This window comes from Carlito syrichta, unplaced genomic scaffold (genome assembly GCF_000164805.1).
Source record: "Carlito syrichta isolate Samal-C Ts95f unplaced genomic scaffold, Tarsius_syrichta-2.0.1 Scaffold305978, whole genome shotgun sequence".
Taxonomy (NCBI): domain Eukaryota; kingdom Metazoa; phylum Chordata; class Mammalia; order Primates; family Tarsiidae; genus Carlito; species Carlito syrichta.
Genome location: NW_007250074.1, coordinates 106,561 through 119,483, shown reverse-complemented (window position 1 = coordinate 119,483; position 12,923 = coordinate 106,561). Strand labels below are relative to the sequence as shown.

The following is a 12,923-nucleotide window of genomic DNA, read 5'->3' as shown; positions in this document are numbered from 1 at the left end:
ATGGGAGAGGAGAACCTGGCTCAATTCCCAGCTCCTTCCCCCTACCCACCCCAGGGCGGATTTCCTTCCTCCTCTCCCCTCTTTTTCTTTTTGCTTTAAAGTTCTGTTTTACTCCATTACACCTGGAGAGATGCAAGCAGGGAGCCCTCAGTCCTGGAGTCTGGTTATTTCTCTGATTCTGGGGACAAAACAACCTTACCATACATACATTTAATGAAAATACTGCAATCAGTGTTAACTGGAATCAGTCATGAAGTGCTGACTGCCATTGTGCCTCGGGGTTGTGATAGTTTTCTAGAACTGTCCATAACCTCACCTTTTGCCTGATGGAGGAACTAACCAGTAAAGGGGAATTTGCAAATTGTTCTGTTCTCACCAGTAGGTATATGGGAAAAGACAGTAACGGAAGAGACAAGGCACTTTTCGGACCTTATCACATACTAGTTCCTTGACATTTTATGTCACACAGTCTTCTCTGAAACCTCTAAGGATACTGAGTGGCAGTCTCCCTTTTTGGGTTAAGACCTAGAACAGGAGGCAAACCCAGGACATGCTGACTACAACTGGGGAGGTGATCCAGTTGTCCCCAAGCACAATTCAAGGAACAGCTAGCCTCACAGGATGTCAGTATGATTCCTAGGAGAGAGAAATCTGTGTTTTAGTGGATTTCTATGGTCCAGTTCTGTAGGGAAACACCAGGATGTGCTCCTGTTGTCCACAGAATGCTTATAAAAGCTTTAATTGGTCAACCTGTAGGGTGAATCTAGGAGTCTGGGTTTCACAGACTGAGTTTTGTGGATCCCACTCTGGGAAACTGTGTTGTAGCAACCCAGCTCATGGAGCTTGGCGAGGAGATTCATCTTTGCAGAAAGTGGTGCAAATTCTGGGGGAACAGGGGAGGTTAAGGAAGAGGCAGAATATGAGAGCTGGAGAGACATGCATAACATCTTTTTGTTAGGAATAAAGATAATAGACATCTATCTGCGTGCATGGCAACCCGAAGTGATGTGAAAGATGGAAATAGCAGACACTAGCCACAGCAATAAGGAGGAAAGTGGGGTAGGGAGTTGGGGCTCAGAAATTACCTATGGGTACAATGTTCACTCTCTGGGGAATGGACCACCTGAGACCCAATCCCCGCCACTACACAGTATGTCCATGCAACAAACATGTACATGTAACTCCTGAATCTAAAATATAGATGGAAAAAAAAATTCTGGCACACACTGCTGCTCCCGTGGCCTTGCCCTGTTCACTCTCTGGTGGCCCTCTGCTGTCTGTCCTGCCCCAATCCTTGGCCTTCAGGATAAGAAAGCAGCTACTGGTCCTAATTAGCCATCTCTCACCCCACCCCCAAACTCCAGACTTAGGGAACAAATTCTGTGCTTTAAATACTTTAAGCTTTGGTTAATAGAACCTACACATCTTTTTTTTATCTGGGAAGTCCCAGGCCTTTCTTTTGAATTTAAATTATTCTGACTTTAAAGACTGCTGTCTCTGCTAAGAATTTTGAAAACCTATTTGAAGCTCTCCCTGTCTTACTCTTTCCCTGAGGGCAGTACGTAGAGAAAGCTATCTGTGCTGCTTTAGTAGTGGAGAAATAGATCTTAGAAGCAAGTAATCTCTGAGAATGGCAGCCCTTTAATATCCTGAAATATTATTTTGTTACATCTGTTTAGTTTGTTTTTACAAATCCTAGACATCACACTTACTGGGGAATAAATCAAGCAAGAAGTCATTTGTTCTTTAATAAATATCAGTTTGTTTTACCACCATGTTAAGTTAGGTATTCAAAAGTCACAAAGTTTGAATAATTCTAAGAAATATGAATAAAAATCTTGATTCTCAGGTGCTTGATAATTCCTGGCCTGGATAGAAAGAAATCCTTTTCCACTGTTAGTTTTCTTTGGTTCCTTGATTCCAACTAAAGTTTCTTAATACAAGTCACTTTAATTCAGGAATTTTTTGCAAGTGAGTATCAGTAGAACAAGGAATGCAAATACAGACATTTGGGTGACATACAACAATCTTGAGTTTATAGACACTTTTTTTTTTGAGTTGAAGTCTCACTCTTTTGCCCAGGCTGAAGTGCAATGGCACACTCATGGCCACTGCAGCCTTGACCTGCTGGGCTCAGGTGATTCTATAGATACTCTTTAACCGAATGCAGAGAGAAACCAAGGCAATCAGAAATCTCAGAGGCCTTCATCCTGTACATCGAAATGATTGAGACAGAAGTTCAAAGATAATCTCTGTCTTAGACTGTTTTGGCTGCACAAACTGTGTGGCTTACAAGCAACAAAAATGTATTTCTTATAATTCAAGAAGCTGGAAAGTCCAAGATCAAGGTTCCAGCAGAGCTCCGTTTCTGTTTGGTAAATGATGCCTTCTTGCTGTGTCCTCACATGGTGGAAAGGGCAGGCATATTCACTGGGATTACTTTTATGAGGGCACTAATCCTCTTAATGGGGTCAGAGCCCTCGTGACCTGATTATCTCCTAAGTCCCCCCCCCCATTAATAGTATCACCTTGGAGATTAGGTTTTTTGGGTTTGTTTGTTTGTTTGTTTGTTTGTTTTTTAGAGTTGGAGTCTCACTCTGTCACCCAGACTGGAGTGCAGTGGCACGCTCCCAGCTACCGCAGCCTCAACCTGCTGGACTCTAGCGATCTTTCCACCTCAGCCTTCCAAGTAGCCAGAACAACAGGAGCGCATGACCACATCCGGCTAATTTTTGATGTATTGTAGAGATGAGGTCTCACCAAGTTGCCCAAGTGGGTCTCGAACCTGCAGGCTCAGGCAGTCCACTTACCTCAGCCTCCCAAAGTGCTGGGATCACAGGCTGAGCCACTGAACCTGGCCAGGGATTAGGTTTTGACGTATGGATTTTAGGGGGACAAAAACAGACAGATTATAGCACTCCCTGTGTAGACTATGTATGCTGCTTTGCTGCAGTAGACCAGCTCCAACATTCTCCTTCTTGATTTGGTTTCAGCAAACGTGAAGCAAGGCTCTTCATTCTAAAGTAGTCACACACAACGAGTCTTTCCAATTTTACCCTTGACTGTGTTACTAGCTGCATTGGGCCAAGCTTTGTCATTTGTCTTTATGATGGTCAGAGATCCATATTCAAACTAAGAAATGCCATAACACTACAAGGAGATTTGTTTGCCTTTCCATCCGGATCAGGAATGTCATTCTCAAGCCATCGTTTTTCCTTCCTTGCAGAGGTTTTTCAGTGCTGTTTGAGAGGAGGTGTGCAGACCTTCTCAGGTTTTCATGATGATACTAAGTACTTTGACAAAAATGATCATTTTCATTTGGAATATATATTTAAGTCACACAGTTTTAGAGGGGAGATCTGGTTTCTATTCCTAGACTACAACATTCACTCCTCTTGTATCAGAAAGATCCAGGTACCATTTTCACCATCTAGGCAATTTTGTAAATTACAAAATGGTGAACTACAGAGCCATTTGTAGACAAAACATTAGTATCTTCATTGCACTTGTTTGTCAGTTTTCTGCTTCTGGAAAGATCCTAACTAGGCATTGGAACTTGGAAATAAAGCAGAAAAAAGGTAGCATGTCATTTAAATGTCATAGAAGAGCACTGATTAACAAGACCACTCAAGGATGATATACTAATTTAGGGAATGCAACTTTGTTTTGTTCACTAAATGCTATTAATTAAAAGCCTAAGTTCTATGTTGTTACATGTTAACCTGCATATTTTTGTCCAGTAAAGTTCAAATGATTTCTGACCACAAAAAGAGATATATTTCCTGTAGAACATCATCTAGGTTTGTATTTGACACAGAGAACTTATTCCAAAATTTTGTCTCATTGTCTATATATTTTTCTTATTTGCTTTTGAATTAGCATATTTATCTTGCTGGCTCCCTCATTAAAGAGTTAAAGAGTATTTTTACACTTGTTCTTTCATTTTTATATGAGGATCATGTTTTTACTTTTTTGAAAATTATATTTTGGTATAGGTAACTTTTTTCTCAGGAAGATTTTTGTTTTCCATGAAGGAACATACAGAAAACAGATAAAAGCATTGATTCTCTGAATCTGCTGGAGAAAAAGATCTCCAGGCAATCTTAAATGCACATCTCTCTGATTATAAATCCTGTAGCCTTAACTGACTTCTCTTAAAGAAGTTCAAATCATAGCTCTGCCACTTAGAAGTGGTATGAACCTGACAAAGTTCTTAATCCTTTAGTGATTTCATTTCCATTTCATACAGTGTGCGTGTTTTGTATCCTGGAGCTTCAAATCTGGACTTCCAAGACTATGCAGATTACTGAGGTGTTCCTTTCTCAGTAAGATTTACTTCATCGTGCAAATGATATTGTTAAAGATCTAAGTAGGCAACCAAAAATTAGCACTTTCAGTGGTTACTAATTTGCTTATCCTTTAATTCCAGAAGTTACATGTTAATCACATTTCAATAAGAAATATTTCCAAGTAATGAGCTAGGCTATTATTGTAAGCCAGAATTTAATGGTCACTTTTGCTTAGTAATCAAATCATAACTTATCAGGGATATACACCATTAGCTTCTTTCAAATGTAAATAGTGGGTGATTTATGAATCATTTCTCTTTCCTTTTGGTAAATATTCTGGTGAATGCTATAATTTTTAAGGAACTCGATATTAATAACCACTCATGGCTGTCACCAGCTAGATTTGCATTGAAGAAAGAACTGAAATGGCCTGTACTTCAATTCCATTTCTTGTGGCATTTTTCTACTGTGCAGTGCCAGTGTAAAATGCAAAAATAAATTAAGGGGACAAAGTCATCTAATAGTAAGACCTTGGATGAGCAAAACAAAATCTTATATAGAATTATAATATGCAGTTATGCATTATTATGCTATTATAATATGCAATAGAATTTTTAGAACCAATATTAGAATAGAACCATTAGAATCAGGTATAGGAGGGACATAGAGGACAGAGTTGTATTTCTTGGAATGTCGACTGAACATTTCACTTGACACATCCTTTTCAGCTTCACAGTTCTGGAAGGGTGGATATTATTTTAAAATTTGAGAAATAGGGACCCAAAGAGGAAGTAACTGTCTGAGAGTCACGCAGCCTTAGACCATGATGTGGAGGCAGTTTGACACAGGTCTGGCTGACTCCAAAGCCAGGTACATCCCATTACAACCCTAGAACATAGCACTGAACAGAGTAGTTTCATACTGAAGTGGAATCCTGTTCCTTTCTGTCACAGACAAAATCATGTTCATATGTTTTTGAGTTAAGAGGTATTGTCACTTTTGTTGGGACTTTTTCTTAAGTTGTAGTTCTTTGGATGTATCAAGTAATTATTTAAAAAAATCTTTCTTGTGGCACCCCAGTAATTTTATGATCTGCATGCAGCTAAAAAACTGGGCAGGATATTGAACATGAAAGTACCTCTAGCCTGTACAATATAATTTCTTTTTCATTAATGTTTATGTAGGTTATAAGAACCCTTCCTACTGCCCCGTAACATTTATTCACTTTTTTACTCGTTCAAAAAATAGCCTTGCCAGGCACTATCCTGGGTGTTGTGGATATTATGGTGACCAGAATTCAAATGGCCAGTAGATCTTACAACTTAGTGTTTTATGATATTCTATCAAGTTCCTTCATTCATTCCTTTATTCATCCATCATATATTTGTTGCACACTTAACTATGTGCCGGAGATTGTTTTCAAAGCTCTGATGTATCATCAAACAAGATGAAGATCCCTACTTCTCTGGAGCATGCATTTTAGCAAGGAAAGATTGACAATAAGAAATAAGTATGAAAAGCCGGGCTCAGTGGCTCAGCCTGTAAAACTGCGCTTTGAGAGACTGAGGTGAGTGGATTGCCTGAGTCCATGGGTTCGAGACCCGCCTGGGCAACTTAGCGAGACCTCATCTCTACAATAAACCAAAAAAATTAGCTGGGCATGGTAGCACGCGCCTGTAGTTCCAGCTACTTGGAAGACTGAGGCGGAAGGATCGTCAGAGCCCAGCAGGTGAAGGCTGCAGTGGCTGGGAGCGTGCCACTGCACTCTAGTCTGGGCGACAGAGTGAGACTCCAACTCAAAAAAAAAAGAAAAAAAAGAAATAAAAATGAAAAAAGTTATATAATACTTTGCAAAGTGATAAGCGCTATATAGAACTAAAAGAAAAAGAACTAGTTCATGCTAGGGAGATTAGGAAGACCACAGTGGCAGGCAGGTAAACAATTGCAGTTTGAAATAAGATGCCCTAAATCAGAGGTGTCCAACCTTTTAGCTTCCCTGGGCCTTATCGAATACAAAAGGAATTGTCTTGGGTCACACATAAATTATATATTAATAATATAGTTAATGTAGATTAATAATAAGATTTCTTTTACTTTTTATATTTTTATTATAAAGTTTAGATAAACAAGAACAATATAACACTAGTAAGAAATTTGACCTTGCTTTTGTAAAACTAATCTATCAACGTTTGGCTTGATGGAAATGGCCACAGTTCTTAATGGGTTCTCAAGGTGTTTGTCAGAAATATTCGTTTGAATTTTTTTCTTCATGTGTTTCATAATTGAAAACAGCTACTTACAAATGTATGTGCTGCCAGAAACAATGTCATGAATTTCTTGTGGTTGAGGAATTCAAAAATGGAACTACATATAGGGTCATGGACAAAATAAATGCTAAAAAACTACTTGATGTTAAAAGATTTGGGGGTGCTACATTACTAGCTGTCCTAGGCTACATGTGAACCGGGTCCATGGGTTGGACATGACTGCCCGAGATGAATCTCATCAGGAAGGTAACATTTGAAAAAAGGTTTTCATGAAGTGAGGGAGTGAGCCATGTAGATATCTGTCATAAGAACGTTCCAGAAAAAGGAAACAAGTAGTTATGGGCTTCTAAGTGGGAGTGTGCCTGGTTTGTTTGAGGTCAAATAAGGAGCAGTTCGTCACAGCCAGAAGAAGAAAAGAAGAAGAGTAGCAAGAAGTGAGTCTGAGAGGTAACAACCAGAAACCATGGCCATCCACATCACATATTAGGATGGAACTTTAGTGGGTAAACATCAGGTGAAACAGGATAAAATGACGGACAACTGTCTCTCACTCCTTGTCCAGGCAAAACCTCTTGTGAGCTCTTGTCATCTTCTGCTACTTCACATATAAAAAAGCACAGAAGTTGTGGATTTAAATCCCTCCCTGTGTACAGAAGACAACTACACAGAATTAGATAGAATTACATAGCCTGTGGCTGAAACATTATGCCACTCGCTAATCTATGACAGCAAGATCCCTGATGCTTTAGTGACAAGTCTAGTATGCTTGCCCAATTTGAACTGAAGTCATCGCAACATTCAAATATAAAATGTCAGCATAAATGAAAGGTTGTAAATGATATTTTTGTAGGAAGTTGAATAGTTGCCTCATGTTAGAAACTTGGAGGGAATCCTGATTCTTTCATGAAGCAGGTAAACACTTTTAATTTATCATTAACTGCATATGTAGGATCAAATTAAGTATAACACCTATTTTTCCAAAGTTCATGGAAGAAATTCTAGGGCATTTTATGGGATCTGAGACATACGGTTTTTCCTGTATGTAGCTGACATACCATCAAGAAGAAAAGGAACCATAATATATTTTGTTTAAGTCTCAAAGAGCTAATCAGAGACTACGGTTAAGTTTAATAAAGATAAACTTGTTTTAAGAAGACTTTTATGTTTGGTTAAAATTGACATGTAAGACAAGCATGCTTAGATTGAATCCAGCAAAGGGAAATCGAGCCAAATTCTCGATAGTGCTTTTTAGACCACCCTCTGTAGATAATTTATTATCTAATCATTTCCTGGTTTTATTTTAAAATATTATTATGTTTAGTGTTAAGATATTATGAGACTCAAGGGTGACTAGCAGTCAAGTTAGTCAAAGACCCCAGACATAATGCCTCTTCCTTGAAAATAACTTGGTAGGGAGGAAGAAATTCAAGGTCTGCTTTAGTTCTCAGGGTTTATTGAGACTCTATGTTCAGTGGTCATTTATATTTCTCTCAGATCAGCAGTATCTTGTTTTTATTTTATTTATTTATTTTTTTAGAGTGAGAGTTTAGAAACTTAATTACTTAGCACAAAACAAAAGAAGTACAAATGGATAAATGCATTCTGTTCAGGAGCAAAAGAGATCTATTCATTTCTCCTGACATTTCTAAGCTGCTTCTGTGGAATTAAGTTGTTAGGCCATGGAGCAAGAGTACTGTTGTCTGGTGTGTTGTCATCATATAGGACTGTTGTCTTACTGTAGATACAGTCCAGTGTGTTGAAATCCATGTGGGAGATGTGGATGGGTGTGGCTCCAGACTGTCCTAGCCAGCTAGCTCAGTCCCTCAGCTTAGCCATTAAGGCTGCTATAACAAACCACAATAGACTGTGTGACTAATGAACAACAAAAATGTATTTCTCACAGTTCTAGAAGCTCAGAAGTTCTAGATCGCTCAGGACTAAAGCCATCTTCCTTTATTGACATTTCTTTCTCCTTGACTGGACATTCAAAATACTAGTCTTCCTTGCAAGGTCTCCCTGGACACTGTTTTTCTCACACTGCCCTTCCTAATGCATGCTCATAAGAGTTTTAACTACTTGAAAATTAACAACTTAAGAATTGTTATCTTTGTGTTGATTTTTACCCCCTAAATTCTAGCTATAGCTGTATCTACATATATATTTATAACAGTAACTACCACTATATGACTATAATTACATATTTGGTTTTACTTATTTGGTTTTAAAACTTATAGGCCCTGGCCAGCCACAGTGGCTCATGCCTGTAATCCCAGTGCTTTGGGAGGCCAAGTCAGGAGGATTGCTGGAGCCCAGGAATTCAGATCAGCCTGAGCAACATAGTAAGACCCCATCTCTACAAAAAATGAAAAAAGTTAGCAGGATATGGTGGCACACCCCTGTAGTCCCAGCTACTAGGGAGACTGAGGAGGGTGGATCCCTTCAGCCCAGGAGTTTGAGGCTGTAGTGACTGCGATTGTGCACTCCAGTCTGGGCAACAGAGTGAGACCCTGACTCACCAAAACCGAAACAAAAACTTATAGGCCCTATGGATTATATTAACTGTATTTCCAATGTGCCTTTTATGAAATACCGTAATTCACGATTATTACTTCCTAATATTCTTTACTTCATATTATTCTTTTCTCTTTCTTCGTTTTTCCTTCACTGTGACTTTCTCAGTTTTTCAAAAATGTTGGTTTTCCTGATTACCGTATAGCTCGAGAGCTTTTCATGCATTGCTGTGTCACTCAGGTTTTCTCTGCTGTGAACTGTCCCTTCTCATATTTTACCCATTTTTGTATTGAGTCATCTTTTTTCTTTCAATTTATTTGTAGGATTTCAATACACTAGTCCTTTGTTACACAATTTGCTAATTTCTTTGTCCTTTCATAACTTATCTTTCATTCGTGATATACATGTTATACAATGGTTTTAATTTTGATATTGTCAAATCAAATGTCTGAGTTCTGGGGAGACAACTCTTATCAACAAGGGTGCCCGAACGAAGCATATTTGTATACCTAACCCTTAACTGTACCCCACAATATCATAATAAAAAATATTGATAAAAAAAAAAGTCTGAGTTCTGCGATTTTTCTTGTCCCTTTAAAATCAACCTCTTCTCTGACATCAAGTAGACATTTTCATATATTTTATTCTAAAAATTGTAAAGTTTTGTTATTTCTGTTTAGGTCTTTATTTAGAGTTTGTATGTTGTGTGATGTTATGCATGAGTCTATCTGATTTTCATTTTCTTTATGGGAAACCAGTTTTGTCAATACTAAATATTGAAGAGGACCTCTTTTTTCCATTTATTTCTATTGTCTCCTTGATCTTATTGCAAACGTCTATATGTGCCCTGGTCACCGTATTGGTTCATTCTAATGATCCAGTGAAATGCATATTTAGAGCTGTGCCAAAGAACAACCAAAAGGGTACTTTTTTTTTTTTTTTTGAATTGGAGTCTCACTCTGTCGCCCAGACTGGAGTGCAGTGGCCGCTCCCGGCCACCGCAGCCTCGACCTGCTGGGCTCCAGCAAAAGGGTACTTTTGATGTTAATTCGAGTTTTCCTTTATTTGCTAACAGAATAATAATGAGACAATTAAATTTGTGCCACACTAGATTTAATGCTCTACTTAATAAAATTATGTCTCTTCTTTCTCTTTCTCCTCCTCTTCTTCTTCTTCCACCTTCTCCTTCTCTTCTTCCTCCTTTTACCCTCATGTCCCAACCCTCCCACTTCTGGAAGGAGTTACAAAGTGTTCTATGCGAACCAAGTGACTCCTTAACAAAAGGATAAACAGTCAGCTGCTCTACAGCCTAAATTATTACAGTGATAATATTTAATTGCAACTTTTATTTTATCATTTTAGCTACAAAAAAACTTTTTTCCAAAGAGAAATATAAAAATTTCGCAGAATATTTTGTGATTCTGTGTCCTTCCCTTGTGGTATTTTAATAAATTATTTCTTGGGCTAAAATGACTTAAACCTTGAAGCACATGCTGTAGGAACAATACTGACATTTCTTCTAGCCCATCCCTTCCTCAGTGAAAGAGTGTCACAATGTAGATGTCCCAGAAGACCAGAGGCTGCAATGGAAGAATGTTCCAGTATGCCCTGGCACATCCTTTTTATACGCGTTATATTGTCTCTCACTGATCTATTTTTCTTTCGCTATGCTAGTATCAGTCTTGTTTACTCAAATTCTATTGTAAGTTGTGATATCTATTAATAAAATCACTTCCGCCTCATTATTTTCCAAGTTCACCTTGGCTTTACACTTTCATATGAATTTTAGCATTAGTTTGTCAAGTGCCATAAATAATCTTGTTGGAAATTTGATTGGCAATCCGTTGAATTTATGGACTTGTTTTGAAAGAATTGACAAAATTATGCAACTAAATATTTTCTGTACCATTTCAGAATATGGTAAATATTGATATTTAATTACATGTTCTTTAGTTACATTTTGTAATCTTTTTCATATGGGTTCTCCTAGACGTTTAGTAGTTTTTATTATCCTGTGGTTAATATTTTTATTGCACTTTCTAATTAATTAAGGCATACAGTGATGTTACCGAGTTTTGTATGTCTTGTATCCAGTAACATAGAGCCTTCTAATTAATTCCAAAATTTTATTTAGAAGTTCCTTTGATTTTGTTTAAATGTAATGACATTTGCCAATTATAATAACTTCTGTCCTTCTTTCCAATTCTTATGCCATTAATTCATTTTGTTTTTCTTTGCTTGTTTTGTTGTTTAGTTGACTGGTTTTGCAGTTATTAGAACTTCTAGTACAATGTTGGATATTAGTAATGATAAGGGGAAGTTTTTAATTGTTTCTGATTTATAGAAATGCTAAAGTTTCACCATTAAATTTGAACTTTTCTATCAATTGGGAATAAATCTCTGGCTAGAAAGATGTTCTTTTTTATTATTGTTTTAGAATCGTGGGGTACATGTGAAGATTTATTATATAAACATATTGTGTGATGGCGGGGTTTGGGCTTCTGATGATGCTACTACCCCCCCACCCTCGCTAATGAGCATGGTACCCAATGGGTGATTTTATATTCCTACTGCCTCCTCCCTCCTTTAGCTGTGCCCAGAATCTTTTGTTCCCATCCTTGTGCAGTGTTTTCCCAATGTTTAGTGCCCACTTATAAGTGAGAACATAATTCACTTAGAATGATGATGTCTAGCTACTTCCATGTTGCAGCAAAGAACATGATTTTGATCTTCTTTATGGCTATGTAGTATTCCATAGAGTACATCGTCCACATTTTTGTAATCCAGTCAGTCCACCTTTGATGAGCATCTGAGTTGGTTCCATGGTTTTGCTATTGTGAATAGCACTACAATAGAAAACGTTCTCCTATTTATATAGTTTGCTAAAGGTTTCTATTATGAATGAGCAGTGAATTTTGTTGAATCCTTCATCAGCATCCAAGTTCAGTTCATATTTTTTTAAATCTTTTTCCCCTGATCACAATGGTAGATTTTTTGATGTTGTACCACCTGTGCATTCCTGAAGTGCATCCTTACATCTTCATGATATATTGACATTTTTATACATTACTTCAACTATTTTGTATTCTGCGCACCAGTATTATCAATTTTCTTGTGGTTGGCATCCATATCATATTGTGGCATCAGCTTATATGCATATTAATGCAATTTCTCCTTCTGGGAACATATGCTACCTCCCTCATTTCTACTTCCTGCTACCCTAAGTCACTCATATTTAATATTCAGAATTTGGTTCAGGAACCATATCCAGAAAATATTCACAGACTCAAACTGGGAGAACTAAGTATCCTTTATTTTACTTTTATAGCAACACACACACACACACACACACACACACACACACACACACACACACACACAAGCACATGTCAACCTGAATTTCTTCAAGCAAAAACTGTTTTTTCCCCCAAAATCTCATGGAATATAGAGATTCTTACAAACTTGTGTGTATGTGTGCTGACACACTTGTGCATGCATTTGTATGTGTGTGGAGGGAATGTTTAAAGATATTAGGAGACAAAGCTGATTCTACGTATTTTGTTTCCTAGTGAGATTACAAATACTCATGGATGAGATACCTTGGAATAAATACAAAGCATTTATTTTTTTTATTTTTTATTTTTTTTTGAGTTGGAGTCTCACTCTGTCCGCCCAGAATCGGGTGCAGTGGCCGCTCCTGGCCACTGCAGCCTCGACCTGCTGGACTCCGGTGATCCTTCTGCCTCAGCCTTCCAAGTAGCTGGAATTACAGGCATGCGCTACCACGCCTGGCTGATTTTTTTATTTATTGTAGAGATGAGGTCTCGCTGCCCAGGCGGGTCTCGAACCCGCGGGC

At 37.9% G+C, this 12,923-nt stretch overlaps 1 protein-coding gene across 2 annotated transcripts in view; it reads left to right on the top strand.

Annotated features, from left to right (window-relative positions):
- The window catches only part of FBXL7 (F-box and leucine rich repeat protein 7), a 303,797-nt gene that overhangs the window by 214,183 nt on the left and 76,691 nt on the right, over positions 1–12,923 (top strand). The window contains exon 2 of one of the 2 annotated variants that reach the window (XM_021714948.1): positions 4,250–4,325. The exons of the other annotated variant lie outside the window; for it this stretch is intronic. Within the exon in view, the coding sequence (XP_021570623.1) occupies positions 4,250–4,325 (76 nt within the window). The remainder of the gene's footprint in view (positions 1–4,249; positions 4,326–12,923) is intronic. 2 annotated transcript variants of the gene reach the window in all.